This window comes from Callorhinus ursinus, unplaced genomic scaffold (assembly GCF_003265705.2).
Source record: "Callorhinus ursinus isolate GAN/ISIS: 27379988/994484 unplaced genomic scaffold, GSC_fseal_2.0 scaffold6, whole genome shotgun sequence".
NCBI lineage: Eukaryota > Metazoa > Chordata > Mammalia > Carnivora > Otariidae > Callorhinus > Callorhinus ursinus.
The window spans coordinates 29,411,161-29,434,526 of NW_027397068.1; the positions used below are offsets into that span (position 1 = coordinate 29,411,161).

At 41.6% G+C, this 23,366-nt stretch overlaps 1 protein-coding gene and 1 pseudogene across 4 annotated transcripts in view; one reads left to right on the plus strand and one right to left on the minus strand.

Moving 5' to 3' along the window:
- The window catches only part of FIG4 (FIG4 phosphoinositide 5-phosphatase), a 127,791-nt gene extending 115,144 nt beyond the window's left edge, over positions 1 to 12,647 (plus strand). For 3 of the 4 annotated variants that reach the window (XM_025863792.2, XM_025863817.2, XM_073893760.1), the window contains one exon: positions 12,313 to 12,647. In XM_025863792.2, the coding sequence (XP_025719577.1) occupies positions 12,313 to 12,490 (178 nt within the window). In that variant the 3' untranslated portion in view covers positions 12,491 to 12,647. The remainder of the gene's footprint in view (positions 1 to 12,312) is intronic. The other variant, XM_025863802.2, reaches the window with a different exon arrangement.
- An 8,153-nt stretch (positions 12,648 to 20,800) lies between these two features.
- On the minus strand, positions 20,801 to 23,010 carry LOC112814006 (large ribosomal subunit protein uL4 pseudogene; annotated as a pseudogene).
- Between the last annotated feature and the right edge of the window lie 356 nt (positions 23,011 to 23,366).

The following is a 23,366-nucleotide window of genomic DNA, read 5'->3' on the forward strand; positions in this document are numbered from 1 at the left end:
TGTTGCCTTTGCTGCAGTCTGTTGAACTGATACCCAAGAGCTCACTTCTTTCCATATGACTCAGTTCTAAATCAAAGCCTCCTGTGACTACAAGTGGTGAGTAAAACCTAAACCACATTTTGAACCCGAATTGCAGGGGAGGGTGGGATTTTTTTTTTCCACTTTTCAGCTCCTGCACACTAGAAGGGGGGAGTTCAGGTAGATATGAGGGAATGTAAATGCTGTTATCTGTTACAGTCTGCCCCTTCAGCCACCCAGGTATCCATGCATACTCCTGTGCTGTTGTGCAACCCACTTCCTCCCCCATACATTACTGCACCCCCATTCAACGCCCACGATCTCGAGGTTCTGTGCAGCTGTCTTTATCAGGTTCAGATGAGGCTTCTTGTAATCTGCTGACCTATATACAAAAAGACTCCCTGTCTGCTCCCAATATACAATGGTTGCAAAGGAAAATAAAAACTCTCAGAAAGGGAGAAGATAGGAAACATAACGGCCGCCATTTGCATTAGCAGCCTTCACTCCCATCAGGCCAGAATGGTGAAGGCACCCTGCTCAGATAGTGGAGTGAGGTCCTGGGGCAGCCCTCTGGAGGGCTGCCTTGTCCACTAAGCTCCGTGACCCAAATCTAACCAGTATACTAGCCGTCTCCCATCCACTGCAATAAAAGAACAACTGATTTTCCTAACTCTGCTTGGACTGCTGCTGCTTGGGAGGTGCTGCCTTGTTAGCCAGATGCAGGTGAACCAGAAGATGAAGGGCTCCACCACCTTCGGCCTACTTCCCCCCTCTCTGCATCACTGAATAGCCGCCACATCTGGACATCTGTAGTATACTGCTGTCTTGGAGGAGAGCAAGTCCTGACCAAGGAGAAGCGGCAATCAGGCTGGAGAAGACTTGCCCCCAGAGCAGCCCTGGATGAGCAGAGGTGTCGTGGCAGTGTCTGCCTTGGCAGCAAGGACAGTGTAACCATGCAGGCAGTGACGTATCAAATTTAGAGATCAGCTTTAGAGATAGATGAAAAATATTCTTTTAAAAATAGCTATGTCTAGGGGCGCCTGGGTGGCTCGGTTGGTTAGACATCCAACTCTTGATTTTGGCTCAGGTCATGATTTCAGGATCCTGAGATCCAGCCCAGCATCAGACTCCGCTGCCCTGGGCATGGAGCCTGCTTAAGATTCTCTCTCCCTCGGCCCCTCCCTCCCCTCTAAAAATATAGCTATGCCTAGTTGGTTCTGGGAAGAAGACAGCAACAACATAGTTTTAAACTCTGAATCCTCACATAAAACTGAACAACCAGGTAGCAAAACCAAATACCCATAGGCGTTTACCTCAAAACTACGTGATAAGGTATCCCCACAAATCCCTAAATATAAGCAGGCAGTGGTGGTAAACCACCAAGAGCCACCAGACTTGCATTTTATCAGGGTTTATACAAGAGGAAGGAGCATGAAAGGAACAACAGGGTATCCGACACATGTGAATAGCTAGCAGGAGATCACTACAGGCCAATTTGAGCACAGCAGCTGAGACTGGGGAGGGCTTTTACCTGATTCAGTACCAGCTGAGTGCGGGGGCTTCCGGGTGGGTTCTGAAAGGAGCTGAGGCAGTCTAGGCCACATCAGTGTTTGAAACCAAACCACCAAAGCTCCCTTCCAGGCCTGGGGACCCATCTGACTCCCCATGGAGTCAAAATTGAGCAGGACAATGACAGTAGATACGAAGGAAAGAGAAAAGCCAAGAAAGGGAAGAGGTGCAGGACATCTCAGAAAGCAGTGTGCCATGGTTTTGAATACTTCACAAAAACAACCCAAGAGGGAGTTCTGTCAAGTCACTCAGATTTGCTTGAATCACACCTTCTAAAGGTTCGGGAAAACTCATTTTGCATAATGAGCATCAGAAAAGTATCAAGATCCAACGTCATATAAAGTGATGAGAAGAACAGAAGAAGACAGAGCAGGGATGTTTCCCTGCAGACCGTGAAAGCATGCCAGGAAGACATCAGTAAAAGAGATCAAAACTGAAGTGTGCTGTTTCAAAATGTGCTTAAAATACAAAACTTAAAAATGCAAAAAGAAAGGAAGAAAAAGATTTTAAGAGAAAGTGTCAGATAGTGGCAATAGGCAAAGAAGATTTACTATGGATAATAGGAGTCTTGAAGAAGAAAAATAAAGCAAAGGAACAACAACAAAAAAATACTAGGGGCGCCTGGGTGGTTCAGTCCGTTAAGTGTCCAACTCTTGGTTTCGGCTCACGTCATGCTCTCAGGGTCATGGGATTGAGCCCTGTGCTGGGCTTCGCTCTCAGCAAGGAGTCTACTTGTCTCTCCCTCTCCCTCTGCACCTCCTCCCCCCCCCACTTTCTCTGTCTTCAAAATAAATAAATAAATCTTAGAGAACAACAACAAAAAAATACTAAAAACTGTAATGCCAAAAAACCCTTCTGAAATAACTACTTAAAACTGTATATTGAGAGAGCACACCACATACATGAGAGTGGTAACCCAGAATGATACAGTATAGTAAGTAAACTAGACTTTAAAGGGAAAAAAAATCCTTTAGATATCAAACCAAAGGAAAGACTTCTAAGGGAAAAAATTAGATCATCAGATTTTTTACATGTAACTCTTTATATAAAAAAAATGGAGTAATATATTTAGGATTCTCAAGGGAAAGAAATGTGAGCTGAGGATATTATTTCCAAATTTTTTAAGTATGAAAGCAGAGATAAACTGTTACAAGTAAGAACTTGGCATATTGTTCCCATGAGGCCTTCCTGTGCGATGTAGAGGAGAAGGAGCTTGAGACAATCCAAATGACTAGAGAGGCGGTGACATGAAGACCACTGTGAATTATAAACTCATAGAATCAAAATGCAGGTTAAAAGGGGGAGAGTATAGTATGTGGAAAAAATGGGGAGGTACTGCGGGGAGCATAGGCAGGTAGAGTGTCTCCAGGAATCATATTGGTGGTGGCAGTATTGTTACTCTAGTGTTTAGATGGAGGTTCAGTATGGGATAAATCAAATGAATAATTACGGGCTGTTCTAATTCTGTCATCTTCTTTGTCCCTGAGAAGCAGGATTCTCTCCAGCATGGCATAAACACACACAGGTATATGTGTAGGTGCCTGCATGTACACATACAGTGGCCCAGGAACAAGGAGAATCCCTAGTACCCACATTGTGGCCTTAGAATAACCAATTCCCCGCTAAAAGGAACCAGAGCTCTGGGTGAAGTAGCTGATTCCAGGTCAGTGTCAGGAAATGGACAAAAGGATCCTGGAACATCTTGTCAATCCAGATAGCAAGAAAGTTATTAAAGATTGCTGGGGTCATATCAACAGGACTCAGGAGTGACCTTGAAGAGGCTCCCCCTGGACAAAGATAGGATGATTTGAACTTCAATAGTAATAATAGTTGCAGTGGAATGGAACTCATCAAATATGTTTAAATCCATGAGTTTATAATTTAAAAAAGAAATCCTAATCACTTTGGAAGGATATAGGGAACCATTTCATCATCCAGAAAACTGGAAAATAAAGGGAAAAAGAATCAAGTATATGACACTTTGAATCGTATGAATTACACCACTGGATAACCAAATAAGAGGTGAGGGAAAGCATCTTTAAAAAGAAAACATAACAGTGTTTCAACTAATTAATGAAAAAGAAATAATTAACATTGGCAGTCCCCAGTGTTAGCAGATGTAGGCATTGAGCATTATTGGCTGTTAACATCAAAAGAGATAAACAACTTAGACAGTATGGCCCTCCTGATGAAAGAGCATACCACCACCCATAGACTTGCCAAAGCAATTGAAGCAAATTCTCACCAAGCTTCTGGAGGCAATTGCTGACTTGCAGAAATATAAAGGACACAGGAACATTTTGAACTGCATTATAAATACGCAGTCAGCAAAATCCAGGCTGAGAGAAACTCTACAACCTGGACTCTTCAACCGATGAATTGTAAGGAAAAGAAAGGAGAGAGAATCTGTAGATTAAAAGGCATATCACACTTTTGAAAATGGGCAAGATTAAACTAACATCTAGGGATGCACGTTTAAATGAAAAAGTCGTTTTAAAAGTGCAAGGAAATGATTACTATACAAGTCAGGATAATGGCTACTATGGTTTTGATGGGAATGGGGCACATGGAATTTTGGCTTAGCTGCCAAAATTTCTGTTTTTTGACCTGGTGGTGTTCACCTTATAATATTTCTATGTGTCTGTTTTGTGTGGTTTCCTGTATCTGTGTTTTATTTTGCAATAACAATGTGAAATGCATTGATAATTCTGAAGCAGTTTTTCCATGGTAAGTATTGGGTAAACATTGTTGATTTTTTATGTTTAATTGACATATATATAAGGCAGTGATGTAGTATCACCAAAAACTGTACCCTGACAAACCTGTAACAGGCTTTAAGGCCCTTATGTGTATTACATTGATTCTTTTATATATAACAATATAAAAAGTCACATTTTAAGAGCAAGATGTTCCAACTCTATCTAAGAAATAGTAAGTATTACAATATGTTATCTAAATTTACTGGCTCCATTACCCCAGAAGCTCATCAGCTATACTTTTTGTTCCAGTATCTGCACATTGTAAATGTCCATAAAATGGACATGGTAAAAATGAGTTCACATGGGGTCATTTGGAGTACATCATTTTGTGGGGAGGGATGAAATATATGGATTGCCCTTCCCACAGCATTGTGTTGAAAGAATACATGTGTGTGTATATATATATATATAAATATATACATATATATAATGTACATAAGCATAAATATGTATTTTAGTATATATGAGCATCAATCTATATTATATATAAATATTTTATATATGTAGCATGTTTGCTTGTAAACATATGCTATTTCTTCATCTAGTGGATCTGATGAAAAATGACAAATGAGTCTTCAAAAGATAGAGTTTAGCAGCCTTAGATGTGACATATGCATATATTTTTGAGACATGTTAAGGTCATCATGTTCTATAAATAATTGTTCTGTGTTGTTGCTTAGGTTTAGGCATAAAATCTTCCTTTTCTGTGAGACTGCCATGCTTTCTGGGTGGCCTGTCATTGACATGGCTCCTGACAGGTTGAAGGCAGATGAGTGTTTGAGAAACACACCCAAGAAGGGTTTTGCTGTCTTCGTGCTCTCTCCATTACCAAAAAGCCACCTACTCCTGTCCTGTCAAAATCTTTAAAGACCTAGTCTGCTGTGTGGAGTCAAGGTTCCTTAGTGCTGAGCCTTTGAAGCGCCTCATATACAGACCGAGCAGCCTGCATCTCTAGTGTGTGAGATTATACATTTTATGTTCCACCATCACAGATTATATTCTTCATTTCCTTCTCATCACCGCTTTTTGCTTCTTCTGTGGTAGATTGTTTAAAGACTGGCATTATTGTCCTCTTCTCCTTAATGAATTTTAACCTGCCTATGAGATTTCCAACCTCCCTTTCAGTGTCTCTGCTGGAGGACAGCCCAATCATCTTGTTATAATAGCAGCTATTAAAAGGATTCGAAAATGTTTGTGTATAAAGAAATCAGATTTGTTCATTATTCTGTGACATGCTCATTAGCTTTCAGCGGCATAATAAGGCTGAAATAATTGGACTTTGTTAGGGATCATATATTAGATTTGTAGCATTTTTTAAAAAGATCTATTTATTTGAGAGAGAGCGTGTGCGCGCACAAGCAAGGGGAGGGGCAGAGGGAGAGGAAGAGAAGTAGACTCCCTGCTAAGCGTGGAGCCCGATGCAGGGCTCGATCTCATGAGCCTGAGATCACAATCTGAGCCTAAATCAAGGCTTAAAGGCTTAACTGACTGAGCCACCCATGGGTCCCCTAGATTCATAGCATTTTGTGTGTTAATATGGACTTGCTGTCTTTTAGTAGGAATAAAAAGGAAATTAATTTCTTTACCTTGATAATGTTTAGAATGTCACCAGCAGCTACTTACCTGGCTTAATTTCCCAATATGTGGGTAAGCATTTGCCCCTCAAGCCCATCACCTTTACTCTATGGTATCACATGTATATACCCAAAGACATGTGAAAGTATCCTAGAGGGGCAAGGCAGCAAATAACGAGGGCTTACCCATATTTCCGGTGTCGAAATGGGCATGAAAGGTATGTAAAAGTGAATAGAGGCAGTGCCTGCCTTCTCAGATCCCAGAACAGAGAGGTGTATTTTGTCTTTTGTTGTATTAGAGGTGATTTGAAGATTGACACATTCCTCTTGATTTCAGCCCATTTAGTAACTTCGTTAATCTGCCTGAGTCACTGTTTTCTCACCTCTAGAGGGTAAGGACCCACCCCTTCTGCCTCACCATTGTTTTTTGAGCAACTTTGATAGCTTTACCCCACTAGAAGGCACTCAGTTTCCTTGTCCACTTATGGATTATCTGAAGAAAGGAACTGAAGAGCAAGGCTTCTGATGGGAAACCCTAGCTTTCCTATCATCTCAAGTAATCCAAATCACACTGAATTTAGGTTCTGAATTTAGAAACCCAAGATAAAATCTTATTCCTTAACCAGAAGTCATTCATTCATTCAATGAATAACTTTTGAGCGCTTACCGTATGCCAGATGCTCTTCTGGGCATTGGAGATAAAGAGGTGATCAAAATGGAGTTCGTATTCCTAGTAAGCATATAAATACACAAATAAAAGATCAGAGTGTGATAAATGCCATACAGAGATATATTAGGGTAATGGGCTTAGAAAGACCTAAAATTACCCAGAATTTGTGAGGAAAAAATAATAGGAAAGAGGTTCGAAAACAGTCTATCCAATAGATCTTTCTGTGATGATGGAAATATTCGATATCTACACTGTGTGCAACAGTGGCCATTAGTTGCATGTGGCTATCAGACACTTGAAATGTGACCAGTGCTACTGAGGAACTAATTTTAAATTTTATTTAATTTTAATTAAATTTAAATAGCCACATGTGGCTAATGACTACCATATTGGACAAGTGCAGTTTGAGAGCTACATTTTGGATTTAGGTGTCTTTATGCACAGAATGTGAGTAATATGCCACATTCTCTTGAGATTTTAACATGATAAAGCAAACACATTCTCACCACATCATCTTGGTAAAATAGATTCATGACTAGGCTTCACTATAGGAGTACATTATTGGAAGAATACAAGCAACCTAATAAGGCAACTAAAGACAAGCAATGGATGATCAAAAAAAAATGTTAGATTGGCATCCACACACCGAGGGCTGAAAGCTCTGAGCAGCAGTAAAGGCTAGAAAGAGAGAAATTTATTTCATGATGATGTGTATCATAGACCCCTCTGCTGGTTAGGTGATAAGGGCTATTGTTTTCTAATAGAAATTATAAAACCTGCAGAAAGACAAATAGACGAATAATCAAGGGCTGGTGCTTTTAAGGCATTTGCTGAGGTTTTACTCCACTGAGACCAGAGCATCTGATCAATTTTGAACCTGCCCTTGTTATAGTTTTCTCTTGGAAAGCAGAGGAAATAATGAAAGAAATGACCTAAGGATCAGTTATGACCAACAAAGAATCGTTTGGTGCTGTGAAAGAAGCAAAACTGATAGCAACAGAAGGGAAAGAGATTCTGTGATCAGAAGCATTACTAAATTTTCTGGAAATGCCGAATGGGGTTTGATGTATGCCAAAATGATAATCATAGGAAAAATAAATTTTAACAGATGCACAAGTATCACATGTATAATGTTATTGAAGTTATATAAATATTGTCCCGTTTTTCTTTCACCAGCCACAAATTACTGGGACATAACTAAATTCAGAAGACATTTCAGTCTGACCAATTAAATATTTTCTTGTCAGATCAACCTGTTTATTAAGTATTCAGTGTGTGTTAGGAAATAAGCCTCAGTAGGAACTGAACTTTAAAAGGGACTCAAACATTAGTTCTGCGTCCAAGGATAAGATATGTTATTATCAGACATGGTCATGTTATAACCAAATGAGTAAGACCACGTTTAAGAAAGAGCATAAAAGGGCATCAGTAAGTATGTTCTTTAAAAACATGTGGTGCACCTTATGAACTTCTGCCTGAAGTGTTTCTCTTCTGTGAATGGGAACTGCAGTGAAGGCCAAGTGTCATTTGTCTTTGGTGTTTGAGCACACTGAGCAGTATGGGTTAAGCAGCCCATAAATGAATTGGCAAATATATTATTTTAAATAAGACTGTAACATTCCTTGAGGGGAAATACAAAACTCTTCTTTGAAGATGGAACTAGGTTCTGTAGATAAAAAGAAATGAGCCTGCACATTTGTAATTATAATATTTTATCTCCAGAAATACTACTGGCATTTGGATTAGGGGCAGGAGGTCTTTGGGGGCTGTGAGGAGAAGTTGAAAACAAAATCCCCCTCTGTTTATGGTCGGGAGAGAAAAGTGGAGCCATTTTTTCCACCATGAAAGTGTAGTAATAAGCCAGCTTTCCCCAGTAGAATGAATAAAAGAAAGCAGTTTCACAATTTCCACATCATTTAGTGTTTAAATACTGGTCTTTTTATCTAGAAACAGATGCCATCTAAGCTAGTAAAAAGACTGTTCCGTGTAGTACTGAAAGCATTACTGGGTTATCCATCTCCCTCCAATACCCTCAGAGACAAGGTGCTGACCAGCAGCCCCTTAATGAGGGTCTTGGATGTTTTTGTATTTCTTTCCCACCTTGTAAATGTGTAAGCTAATGAAATCAGACGTATCTCCTCATTAGGAAATGTGTGGTGCATCTAATATTACTGCTCGTATATTTACAATTAAATGTCAAATTATGATTCTTGATGGAGGGCTAGTGGTAGTATATCATGTGAAAAGAGATTTCTTGCTTACCAGTGTTCAGTGCTGCTGACTGACCACAAATAAGATGTTCTTTAGCATTTTAGATATATTTTGGTTAGACCAAAGAGTCTCAAGCTTTGGCAAGTGTCAGAATCACCAGGAGGCCTTGCTAAACATCTTTGCCGGGCCCCACCCTCAGAGTTTCTGATTCAGTAGGTCTGGAGTAGGACCTGAGAATTTATATTTCTAACAAGTTCCCGGGTGATGCTAATGCTCCTGGTCTGGGGACCACACTTGGAGAACTACTGCCTTAAGACCGTGGGGAGCTCGTCATCACTGACTTCTTGACATCTGAGTAAAATGAAGAAACAAAAGTTTATCTGTGAATCAGTTTCTTCCTCCTCATTTGTCTGATTATGCCAACAAGATTGGGTATGTCTTAAGCATCTTTCTGGCCCCAATCCAGTAATAACCATTTTGATATTACAACTTTGTTGTTTAACATAGACTTCGAATCTAGAAGAATAAAAAGGACAAAGGGGACAGTTGAAGCATTTTCGGACTCCCTGCGTTGTTTTGAAACCCCAGTGAGGTGGTACTAGAGCCCTAAACCCACCTGCCACTCAGTCTGATGACATTTCAGGCTGATGTCTGGCATTTCATATTTAGTGTTTGTAATGGTTTCCATTACTCCACGCGGCAGTGAGGTAGTTAACCAAGAAGTAGGGTGAGGACTGGTCAGAAAGCAAAGGCCCTGGGTGGAAGTGACTGGTCTCCGGCCCCATTCAAGGTTGTCCTGGCCCCACATCTATGGGCGGTCACTGTGCCCAGGCGCTATGACATTCCGCAGCCGGCCCACCTGCGTAGTCAGCGGAGACCTCTGAAGGATCAAACAATGCCTTGGTCACTTGGCATTTCCCCTTTCTCAACCCAGGAAGGTTTAGTACCCAGATGGTATCTTCCTATATCTGTTGACTGTCTGGTGTGATTTCTGCCAGAGAGGTCGTCCTTAATGCAAACGGGTCCTGGGCAAAGGTCTGGCTTCAAAGACAGGACAGAAACCATTAGTTCCATTTTTAAATTGACTTTAAATATCTCCTCTGTGGCATGGAGGGTATAATCCCAATGCTTCCTGCCTCCAGGATGAATGTGAAAATTAAGTAAGATCATATATGTAAAAGGGATTTGAGAAGTTGAAGACATTAGACAGGTGTAGATAGTGTGGTGTCAGGGCTAGTTGCTGTGTGTGGCTGGTACTTTGATGACAATCTCTAAAAACCATAGTGGAATCTTCATTTTAAAGGTTCAGGTTAAAAAGGTTTGATCCTGAATATTATCTGTCATTAAAGAATTCTAGCATTTCAATGTGAATTATGTAAATGACTGGAGAGTTACTATGTTTTTGTGAAAATTGAGGAGAAGAGTTCATATTATTAATCATCCTAATTGTTCACCATTATAATGTGCTCTCCCCAGACATCAGAATAACTGTAACTCATGTATTTTGAAGAAAGCACTGCAGCCAGGCTGGAGGACAGATTTGAGATTCAGACATCTCAGGACTCTTTCACCTTTGTCTTTCATTTTTTTAACTTTAAGTAAATCATTTTCCTTTGGTTTTTATTTACTTAAATAAGGTCACATTCTAAGACTGTGTGAAATTATTTAAGTGCTTTAAAGAATGGGAGCATTTCACAAACTATATACCAAATTTGAGTTGAAATATACTATCCTGAGGTGAAAACAATTGAGGTTGGCTTGCAGAAAGAATACTCCACCTCCAGTTATATTTTATTTTAACGTAATTTAGTACATCTCCAGCCGTAGCAGGATGTGTTAGCATTCCAGGTAAAGACAAAGCACGGTGAGCTACCTTGACTGTTTTCTGGGTAAGAAAGACCCCCATTTGATGGTAATGCGTCCTAAGAGGATGGGGGAGTTACTGTACAACTCCTGTCTTCCACTGTGTGTCTGCATTTCCTGATGTCTTTTGAACTGTTGACATCCCAAGGCCAGACCTAGCTGGGGCTGAGGCCTAATTCTGCCCCTGACAGCAGAGAGTCTCCCCGAGCTGCAGGGGTCCCAGCTAACCCAATAGCCACACATCCAGGATGGCTTCCTGACACCTCTGGTATGATGAGCAGAGCTAGGGTCCAGCTCAGCAGAATAAATTCTTCGGATCTTCTCTCTCTGTGTTATCTTGGTGCCCTGGTGTAAGAAGTGCCCACCTCCCAGGGCCAGCCCTGGGGTACGTGGTGGAATGTGTTGTCATTGTACACCAGTCCCTCACAACACCATTTTCATTGATTGTCCTCCCCATCAGTGGCCCCTTCTTGACCTTCCATTCACACTCTACACACATGCTCACTCTGCATCACACCTGACTTGGCTGACCGACTCATCCCTCAAAGGCCTGCTCTCAGCTAAGGATAGAATAACTAGTAGGTGCTCAATCTTCAATGAGTAAAGGTTGTGTCAGGCACCAAACTGCATTTTGACAAGGCCTTTCTGGAGACAGCACCTTCTCCAGTGGGTGGAAGGAAATTTCATGCATTAAGTTAGGCTGGGTGGTTGGGAATGGAGGGATATTTTTGAGTAAAGAGATTCTTGGGTGCTTTTCAATACCTTCCAGAAAGGAAGGAAGCTGCCTCTTGCAGATTACAATCCCTCAGCAAAAGCCTGAGGCCAGATGTGTTTCAGAATTCACAATTTTGGGGGTGTTAGCATAACAGGATGGTCCATCCCCAGTGTGATCTGAGGACTTGTCTGTTAATTAAACACATTAATATTCACACAAAGTAGGATGAATGTTGTTGGTTCAGGTTAGGATATGCCACCAAATGAATTTCAAATGGGTCAGGTTTTACCATCAAAGTAACATTTGGTTATTAGAGCTTTTAGGATTTCAGAATTGCAGATAAGGAATTATACACCTGTAATTATTAATAATAGTTCACATTTACTGAGCACTTACAGTGTGCCCGGCATTATGCTAAGTGAGCACTTTATACATATAAACTCATTTGCTCTTCTTACCAATGTAAGGAAGGAATTCATATCCCTTACTTCACGGATTCCTACTAAATCTTCCTTTAAAAACTATAGATAACCCTTAGAACTAACAAACAAATTCAATAAAGTTATAGGCTACAAAATTATTATAACAAAAAAAAATTGAGTTCCTATGATGTGTCAAGGAGCAAAAAATGTACAGCCCCCACCTGAAGTTAGTCCAGTCACGTGAGGGAGGCATGGGTGCACAGGCATAGGTGTGCCTGGGGCTGCAGGAACAGAGGAGGGGTGCCCACCTAGCCTGTGCTTCAGGGAGGACTCCCTGGGCAGGAGACGAAGCCAGCTTAGAGGATACAGGGGAGGTCAATACCATCACTTATTACTATTAAGTCCACATGGTCAAGGTCAGCGGCTCTCAAATGCTTTGAGACCATAGCTCCCTGTGGGTCCTTCACTTTATTTTCTTTAATGTAGCCTTGTCTTCTCTTCCCTTTTATAGAACACCTATCTCCACTTTCTCGCAAGACAACATCTATGAAGTTCAGCCTCCAAGAGTAGACAGAAAATCTACAGAGATCTTCCAAGCCCACATCCAGGCCAGTCAAGGTATCATGCAGCCCCTTGGAAAAGAAGACACCTCCATGTACCGAGAATACATCAGGAACCGCTACCTGTGAAGAGAGAGCAAGTCCACCCATGAATTTGGTTACACTGTAATCTGTTTTGTCTCATCTTAAAAAGTTCATTTCCTAGGAGTCCTTAACATCTAAAAGTTTTTCCTTTTTGTAACTGGGGAACTATAAATTATAGGAAATAAAGACATGATTGAATATATTGCTGTTATTGCCTTTGCTTTATTTTAGAAGTACTTTGTTTAGAAATATAGTCAATAGGGGCGCCTGGGTGGCTCAGTCGCTTGAGCGTCAGACTCTTGATTTCAGCTCAGGTCATGATCTCAGGGTTGTGAGATGGAGCCCCATGTTGGGCTCTATGCTCAGTGCAGAGTCTGCTTGAGATTCTCTCTCTCTTTCCCCCTCTGCCCCTCCCCCCCACTTGCAATCTCTCTCTATGTCTCTTTAAAACAAATAAATGAAATCTTTTAAAAAATGCTGTCAATATAGTATCACACCATAATTAAGAAATTAACAGGTATTTGTCAAGCTCCTGCGGTGTACACAAGCACTATGGTAGAGTCTGGGAGTATCACAGTAAGCAAAACAGGCCAAGAAACTCCTCTCTTGTGCAAAATGAAGTCAGAATATTTTTCTTTGTAGTTCGTGTATTTTTTTTAATGTATTCTGATTTTATGTTAACTTTGTGGTTTGATAAAAAAAATGTATTACTTTGAAAACCCTTGTTCTTGGGAAATAAACGCTGAAATATTTATGGATAAAGGGACAAGATGTCTACAGAGTGCTCTCCAGTGGTTCAGGAAAAAAGAACAAATGGAGCAAAATACTAATAATCAGTAGATCTGGGAAAGAGTAAATGGGCGTTTTTTTGAACAATACTTACAGTTTTTCTATAAATATGAAATTATATCAAAATAAAACATTAAAAATGTGTTACCCTGCATAACTTCTGTGGTGTGCAGTTGTGTTACCTGATGAGACATTTGGTATCCAGTCAGGGTTGACTCGTCATGTACACGGCTTGCTCTCTGTAGAGTCATACGTAACATGGACAACGTCCTGCATTTTCTGACAGTTTGACACAAATGATGTGATCTCATTATGCCTATGCTTTTTTTTTTTAATAAGTTGTTTCAGTTCTCCCTCCTCACAAATAGAACAGAGAAGAAACCCAAGTTGTCTAATGGGAGAAGGAAAACTGACTAACTGCCTAAATGACCTTAAGGTGTCTCTAAACCCTGAGAAGCTCAAATTCTGTGGAAGGTTCTACACTGCAGGTAAAAAACCCCTAATTAGCAGACCTTTTTTTATTAATATCATCATAAAACCAGGATTAGAGAATGACAGCAGGCAAGAGAAAATTTGTGTTGGCGTGGTTTTGTTACCTACTGCGGTAACTTGCCTTACTGCATGTGGGATCTCTCCCGAGTCTTCCCAAGTCAAAAAACTATCTCAGATTGCTGGGAAAGTGTCAAGCTATAGATCAAACACTGATCTTCATTTTTAAAATTTATTTTTAACATGCCTTTTGGGAGGTCTATCTCCTTATGATGAGAATGAAGTCTTTGTGAAGATCTAGAACCTAGGTCTTCTTTCTTAACATTCTTTAGCTGTGAAGTAAGGCTCACAATGCCTCCTTTGTTGGTATGTTGTGAAGTTTAGAGGGAATGTGTGTGAAACATGTAGCCACGATTCCTGGCACATAAATGATGCTCAGAAGGGGGTGGGGGGATGGGTTAGTCTGGTGATGGGTATTAAAGAGGGCACATTCTGCGTGGAACACTGGGTGTTATGCACAAACAATGAATCATGGAACACTACATCAAAAACTAATGATGTATGGTGACTAACATGACAACAAAAAAAATTATTTAAAAAAATGCTCAGAAAATGGATAGTTGCCGTGTGCAGTGGTGATGATGGCTGGTGATGGGGGCGGTGCCGACAGTGTTCTCAATATAAGGCAGCAGCTTAAACATGATTAACATGGTTTTCAACATAACAAATTAACATTATCGTGACATAACAAAGATGGGATCTGAACTATTAATTTTGCCATTAATTCAAACGACTACCACTTTAGCTGTACAAGGAAGGCCTTACAAATTGATGCCAAAGTAGATACAACATTTAATCTCTAGCAAGAGGTTATTGAACTCAAGGAGCATGTAAATGAAGTGAATGTATATATGAAAACACTAAAAAGCTAATATGTGAAAGAAAGTATAGAGGCTCCTCTAGATTTTAGAGCCAAAGAGAAGAAACACATACTGGTTAAGAGCATGAGCTGTGACCCTTGTCACTTACAAGTAATCTCTAAGCCTCAATTTTCTCATCTAGTATAGAGGGTGGTTGAAAGAAATAAGAGAATAACTATAAAGCATCGGGCATGGTGTCTATCACGTAGCAAATATTCAGTAAATGTTAGCTCAATAAGATCACCAATAATACGTAGTCACCACCACTTGCTCACCTGGTGCCGAGCATCATCTCAGAGCAAGACCCTGTCTGCATTGTCACCATGCCATTGTCACTGAAAACAGAGAAGCCTTCCTGCATCAGCTTGGCATTGTCGATTTTTAATTCTTTAGATCAAGCAATATGAAAGAACCTTGAAACACAGTAGATCATAAATTGAAATATTAGCAAACGATGATGACATCCTATGACATAAAATTCTGTTGACCACGTTATCATACCTGAGAGCAAAGTAAAAACATTCATATCACAGTTCAGTGCGAACTTCTTAGGAGTGTGTGTGTGTGATGGTGGGGGACATGCTTTCTTAAAGCCACTTTGTATAAATCTACGCACTACAACAGAAGAAGGTATGTCTTATTTCGGAAAACCAAGAGATGCTTTGGTCCTGGTTGAGCTTTTCCAGCTTACATGCCATGCTGTTGAGAAGGCTGGAAGCATCTATGGCACAAATGATCGGGCATGAAAAATCATTCTGCAGTCGTGAGGCAAAATCCCTATGACTGTGACCTGTCCTCAGAAGAGTTTAATTTTAGATATTGTGGATCCAGATTGAAATTGTTTTATGTGAATTCCATTTCTCCATAGAGAAACAACTCCTGTCAGAATTCAAATTGATTTTATTCTTACATGTGAATAAATTAATTGCCACTTGAAGATGAGATTCCAACTTTGTTGGGTTTCTGCAGGTAGAGAGTTCAAAAATCATCCTGTATCTTATTATATGTTTCACAGTAAAACTTTATTTTCCCAACTCCATGGGTTTTCTCCTTCCCAGAATTTATCAGCTGCTGAGTCCAAAAGTGTTTTCTCCTTTTGGGAAACGATGTGCCTCACCATTGTCCTCACACATGCCACTGGGGCTGGCTGGTCAGAATAAATCGCTTTAAGTAGCCAGAGAAGGTAAAGCTGGCTATTATCCCAAACACGCTTTTCTAGCAAATCATGTTTTGCTCTTTTAAAATCAGTTTAAAGATGCATTCCCTTTTTCTGGTTTGTACCCCTGGCGTTTTTTATTTGTTCTGCTGAGATTTGTACCACCTCTCAGAATCTCTCCTACCTGACAAACAATAGAGCTAACTAATGATGATTTTGGCTAAGTGAATCCTTTACTGAAGGAAAAATGATCTATTTTATTTCTCTATTGAAACTTAATTCGCTCCCTTTGGAAGAGATGATAGATTACTCTGGAAACTGCACGTGTTCTGACGTGCTCCTAGCAAAGGTCAGGTTTCTCTATCTGCGTGCACATGAGCAGCTTTCTTCAATGGACTCTTGAGTCCCCTTTTCATTTTCAGAAGCTGGAGGGCCATTTACAATAAAGAACAGTAAGCTACCATTTAACTCTTGCTACCCCCACACACAATATTTTATGGGTTCATTTCTTCAGTACATTCATCTGAGTGGACTCCCAATGTAATTGCCATCCAACCGGTAAGTACAAACTAGAGCCTCCATCATTGAAGAAGACTTTCTTTTTTTTAAATATTTTATTTATTTATTGAGAGAGAGAGAGAGAGAGAGAGAGAGAGAGGAAGGTCAGAGGGAGAAGCAGACCCCCCGCCGAGCAGGGAGCCCGATGCGGGACTCGATCCCGGGACTCCAGGATCATGACCTGAGCCGAAGGCAGTCGCTTAACCAACTGAGCCACCCAGGCGCCCCTGAAGAAGACTTTTCATAAAGAAAATCACAAAACTAAACCACTGGTATTAGTTTATAGAAAAAAGGAAAAAAAGAACTGGGAAATAGGATTTGCTAAACCAGGCAGTAGCCAAGATGCTGACCAAAGAGAAACATGGCTTGGCTGACCAGAAGAGGATCACAAATCCTGTCACCCCAAGCTTAGTTACAGGGACAAGGAAAGTGCCACCATCTGCATTTTCGTTGCTGCTGAAAGGTAACTCATTCCAGCACTCCTCAAATCATCATCATTTTTCCTTTTGCAATGGGAATTCCAATTTAAATACAGAGTTTTCTTCTCTTCCCTTGTCCCTCTCCTCACCCCTCAATCATTGGACTTTGGAAGTGATTGGGCTGATGATAAAATTGACCATCTCATCCCAAGGTGGCAGAATATCTAAGGCAGGTGCATCCCAAAGATCCGGCTGTCAGGGAAGAGTGGTGTCATGACATCATCTCTGGTGACTATAGGATAGGATTCTCAATGATTTCCTCTGGGGCAGGAGTGCATGCTTAAATCTGTGGGGGGGGGGTCTCTAGCTTCTGTTAGAAGACATTTCTGGAAGTATCTAGGGGAAGGAAGAAGGTGTGCGTGTGTGCTGGGCAGCTAGGGTTCAAGTGTGTGTAACACAGGCCCTCTTCTGGGGAATGCCCTGCCACACCTCCTGCTACAATCCCTGTCTCTGCCCCAGAGTCTCAGGTCAGGGCAGGAGAGTGAGATGAAATTCCTCTCCTCTGCCACTTTTCTTCTTGAATTTGTTGAGCATCAGCAGTGTGCTTGGAGCCAGGCTAGCTGCTGGAGTTTGATGAATTAAGGGTGAAGAAGATTGTTCCTTGCCCTGAGGAGCCTACAGCATAGAGGGAAAGACAGATGTGTAAACAATCTCATACAAAATGATTTCTCAAGATCCCTGCTCTGCACAAAGCCCCCGGGAGCCCGAGGAGGGTGTAACTAGCTCTGTAGGACAATGAGGGAAATTTTTACTGAACTTGATTTTAAGAGAATGAATAGAAACCTGAGAAGGAGGGATAGCAGAGAGGGCATTCAAAAGAACAGTAAGAAAAAAGAGTGCAGCCTATTTGGGGGGCCAGAAAGGCATTTGGCATTGCTGGACAGAGGGATGGTGGCGGAAGGAGGGGAGGGTGATGGGAAGGGAACGGTCAGGGAAAAAGTTGGAAAGATTGTGAAGGCCCTGATAGGCTAATGCAGTGGTTCTCAAACTTTTTCCTCTCAGAACCCCATTACAATTTTAAAAATTATTGAAGACCTCCAAAGAGCTTTTGTTTATATGGGTCTTATCTATCAGTATTGACCACATTCAGAAACTGATAACTCTTTTTTTTTTAAGATTTATTTACTTATTTTAGAGAGAGCACGAGCAGGAGGGGCAGAGGGAGAGCGAGAGAGAAACTCAAGCAGACTCCGCAATGAATGTGGAGCCCGACCTAGGGCTCGATCTCACCACTCTAAGATCACAGCCTGAGCTGAAACCAAGAGTCAGATGCTTAATCAACTGCACCACCCAGGCACCCCAGAAACTGGTAACACTTACATATTTATTAATTCATTAAAAAGAGCAATAATAAAACCATCCCACCTTAACAGCCTATTTTTAATGAAAAAGAACCTTTCCAAAACAAAAAATAATAAACCCATCACATGTCAATAGAAATAGCATTTTTTATGAAAAGTAACTTTTCTGAAAAAAAAATTTAATGAAGATTGGCATTATTTCACATTTTCAAATCTGTTTAACATCTGGCTTGACTTAATGGAAGACAGCTGGGTTCTCATATCTTCTGCCTTCAGTCTGTTTTAATATGTTGTTTTGGTTAACACATATGAAGAAAATCCATCTTCAAAGGTACAAAGTTGAGAAATGGAAGCGTATTTTAATAATAGTTCTTTTGGATTATTGTGGATTCTTTTTTTTTTTTTACAATACCAAAACTCAGTAAGTAGTAGTTTCTTAAAGGTTAGTTTCATTGTGAAATGCAAAACTATTATCAATGAACTTTTCATAGTCTGTGACATTAAAACTGGTATATCTTATACTTGGAATGGATCTTTTACCCAAGCTTCATTTTATAACATCACGCATTGGTCATTTGGAAAATACTGGTTCGCTGAAATAGGCGGATCTTCCATATGTTGCCACGTTCGTGTATAGCCAACTTTCGGAATTGAGAAGCTGCTGAGCACATAGAATTTCCAAAATCCTAATGTTTGCTTGAAAGCTCAAATGTTATCATTGGCAACAAATACAGCCAGTTTTCTATATAATGACAGACATGCTGATTTTATTCGTTTTCAAGAAAAGAGGCTGCCAAATATCCAAGCCTGATAACAATAATTTGTCTGACAGTCCTTTCTCAGGTAAAAATGGTCTTCCTTGGAAAGAGTGGCTAATTCAGCTCACAACTCAACTGCAATATTCCTCAAAGGCAGTCACTGTACTTGGGTATGCAGCCGCTTAGGTGCCCTTCCCCTATCATCACACAATATTTCAAAAGACTATATTCAAGGGTGGAGCTTGAATAAAAATTTTTACTGCTTTCTCAGGGACATTCTTAAGTGAAGCTGGCCGTTCGTGGAAGGCGGCAAGGCACAGGAGACTACCGTGTATCCTTGCCTTGATTCATGCTCGGGCTCCAACAATTTTCTCCCCATTGCTTTTGTACGCTCAGTGCCATTGTCAACACAGTGAGAACAGCAAAGAGTATCTTAGTGTCGTTATGAAAATAGCGTGACCTGGCTGACTCCCTGAACGAGTCTGAGGAGCTCCCATACACCCATGAGCCATATTTTGAGGACTAATACACTAAGGGATTACAGGCTTTGAGTATCAACTTTGGGACAGGTGGGACCCACTGACGGGCTTGAGGAGAGTGCCTCAGTAGGACACATTCTCCTCTGGGTACTCACAGCATCCTGGCTTCTTATAGCATGTACCACACTGTTTGGTGGAGTGAGTTAGGTGTCTATCTCCCCAAGAAGACTGAGCACTGGGAGCATAGAGCCAAGCCGCCCTCCTCTGCATCTCCCAGCCCAGAGCCCCTCTAGCTGGCCCTCAGTACCCACTGTGGAGTGAATGCTCAAGGGCGACTCTGGCAACCATATGACACTGTGGAGGCTCAGGACCAGCAGGAGGCTTGAATCATCCTCTTGCCTTTGAGTGTCGAACCCATTAAAACAATGTTCATTCATTCCCGCTTTCAAAGCCATCCAAGGGAGATTTGAGTGCATCTTCCTTTAACCCCTACTCCCCAACCTGTTGCATGCCTCTATCTACTACCACCAGGGGCGTGCTATGCACAGACTATAAAACCTTGTCTTTCTGGAGAAAAGAGATTTATCTGAATATAGATTTTGCTTTTATTTATCACATCCAAAAGAATCAGCCAGTGCCAAATCCTAATTTTGTCGGATTAGGTCACTGTAACATTAAATACTGTACTGACAAAGTTGAAAATTCTTACCTATGTATATTTTCACCTTGTGTATTTACTTTTGTTGGCTTTTTAGCAGGGGAAGGTATACTAGAGGTTGTATTAATGTGCTTTCTTTTTTTTTAACTATTTACTGAACTATGGAGAATTATAGTGTAATTTTCCACTTCCAGTTGAACCATAAAGGTCTGGGTTTTTCCGAAAGATATGGATAAAAATTCTGTTAAGTTTGGCATTGCCTCAATAAAGTCTAATGCCTCTGAAAAATCAATTTGAGAAAAGATACCACATGTTGGCAAATCACGTGTGATAAAAGCTTTTATGAATCTCTCTTCCCTGATTATGAAGTCATCTTTAATTCAGTTCAATAAAACATTTAATTTTGTCTATATCTTCAGAGACAGAAATTTGCAGGTCAGCTTGTTCACAGAAAACATTTAGTAAATGGAAATATATGGCCTTTCTAATCATCATTTTAGGTTAATGAAGGTTGTATAAAAAATCTGTTTTATCTTTTCCTTATGAAATCTTTGGGATAATAGAATTAAATGTCTCTATACATATTCTAAGAGTCTCCTGCATTTAAAAAAAAAATGGCCTATTCAGGAAACTCAAATTACTACCTGCATTAAGGATCTCCATTTTACATGCTTCTGAAGATGAGGTTTTTTTTTTTTGGCTTTGATCAGATCTTTATTAAAAATTAGCTGTCCAAAATGATTTGACTTTTAGAATAAATGTAAGTTTTTAGGCAGCAGGCTTCTCCGCAATGGGTTTCTTTTCTGCAGGCTTGTCAGCTGCTGGTTTCTTGATAGCTGCAGCCTTTTTCCGCACCACAGGTTTCTTCTGCTTCTTCACACCAACAGCCTTCTTTCCTTTCTTCCCTACCACAGGCTTCTTGCCTGGAACCCCCTTCTCATCTGATTTGGCTTCAAAGGCTGCTGCCGCCTTATCCATCTGGAGTTTGTGATTCTTGGCCTGGCGAAGAATGGTATTCCGGCGCATGGTCTTTGCATATGGGTTTAGCTTCAACACGATTCTCAGGTTCTTCAGTGGATTCTTCTTCAGGACTCTGTGATGAATCTTCTTCCGTGGTGCTCGGAGGACTCTTTGGATCTCTGGAATTTTCAAGATTCCGCTAAGGTCTATATTAAGCATCTTATATATGGGAACGTTGTAGTTACTCTTGAGGGAGGCAGCCTTACGCCAAGTGCCATACAGATCGTCTAACTTGCGGAAAGCACTTTCAGTCCAAATGCAGAAACGTCCCACATGCCCACCAGGAGCAAGCTTCAAAATGTTCAGTTTGCTTACATTAAGTCAGGTAATTCCAGGGATGTTTCTGAAGGCCTTGATGATACCGCTGTCTTCACTGTAGATGATGCAGGGCCCCCTGTGCTGGATACGACAACGGTTTCTCATTCTGCCCTTGCCGGCTCTCATTCGCTGAGAGGCATAGACCTTTGTGATATCATTCCAGGCTTTAAGTTTCTTAAGAAGCAAAACAGCCTCCTTGGTCCTCTTACAGCCTTCAACTTTATCTTCAACCACCAAAGGAAGTTCAGGAGCTTCCTCAATATGATGACCTTTAGACATGACCAGCGCTGGTAAGGCTGAGGCAGCCTGGGCAGAGCAGATGGCATATCGCTTCTGTGTTGTGTTCACTCTGCGATGCCAACGGCGCCGGGTTTTGGTTGGTGCAAATACGCGGCCCCCACGACACATATTTCCAAAAGCACCCTGGCCAGAACGGTGGGTCCCTCTGCCTTGAACTCTGGGAATTCGAGCCACAGCTCTGCCAGTACCCCAAGACTCAGCACGGGTTTGATGACCTGCTAATTCACTGACAGCATATGGCTGTGTGTTTTGCGCAAGTTGGTGTGAACAAAGTTCACGATATCAGGTCGAATGGGAGCCTTGAACACAGCAGGCAGAGTAACATTTTTGCCAGATGATTCCCCCTTTTCGGAGTACACAGATATCAATGGATGAGCACATGGCCATCGCGGGGAGAGGAGAGGGCCACGCTCCAAGTTTATTATTTTTTTAAGTAAAACTTACAGGGTTTGGCAGCCTGGGGCTGCCAAGGGCTCATCTGGATCTGGGTTGGGCCTGGCTGTCAGTGGAAACGTCCCACACTCACACTTGCCCAACGGACTTCATGTACTCCAGGGAGCTAGGATCAATCCAGAACTATGGGAAACTATTCTTTAATAGTGGCACTAATCTCCACTTCATGCCCTGGGGTGTGGTATTTTGGATTCATGACCTCAGTCCATGGGGAGGGAGCCATCTCAAGGGTTTCCACTCAGCCATGCTTACTCTGAGAATTCTTAACCCGCAGTCAGTCCAAGGATCCAGCATGGAGATTACTCCAACTGCCAAGTACATCAGTTCCAATGACACCGGGGGAGGTGGCCACTGCAGACCCAGTGGGTCCATGGTGAGCTGGACTATAGCCTGGTCTCCATTTATTACCTGGCCTCTGTGAGCGGCCACTCACTCTGACTGGGGCGGGGGGTGGAGCACAATGACACTCTGCCTCTCCAGGTATCAGTGTCAAGCCAGCTCCTTGTCTAAGACGCTTTGAAAGGTCTGGGTCATTTCTTCTCCCCAGGGTCTCAGGTCAATGGCCATAGGTCACATGGAGGAAAGTCAGGAGGAAGGGCCATGGAGGACACTTGTCGACACAGCCCCTTGCTCGGTCAGTGGGCACTACATCTGAAATTGCTCAGGTCTGGTAACTGAGCAAGGCATCGTAGCTCTTTATTTTTATTGTGGCCTTTTTTATTGGGGTATCCTCAGCCTCCTGCTCCTTCAGTCTCTCTCTGCTTTAAGTAGCATGCTTGCTGGATGCCCATTTATCCACCCCCCTCCCCCCGCCAGGGACATCGTGCTTTCTCACCTTCACCTTGTGGGGCAAGCCCCTGAGCTGCTGGTCCCACTTTATTGGTCATTACAGCAATCGTGGCTGTAATGGCAGATAAGTGCCACCACCTGACCTCTACGGTTTCAGACCCCCGCAACCCCTGGTTATGGGCAAGCTCAGCTCTGCGACCACTTCTCCTGCCTACGCTAGTCCTGGCCCGCCAGAGGAGGCCGCTACAGCCCTTCCTGGTGATGTCAGCACCCTTCTCACCAGCCCATTCCTGACAGCCTTGCTGAAAGCTCTGTGTTCTGGCCTCACATAAGAAATCCAACCCAGGGTTCCCACTTCCTTGAGCCTCTCTATTCCTTCCTCTAACACCTGCCAGGGCAATCCAAGCATTTCCACTTTGCGCAACATGGAGCATCACATTTCCTGGGCTTCTAA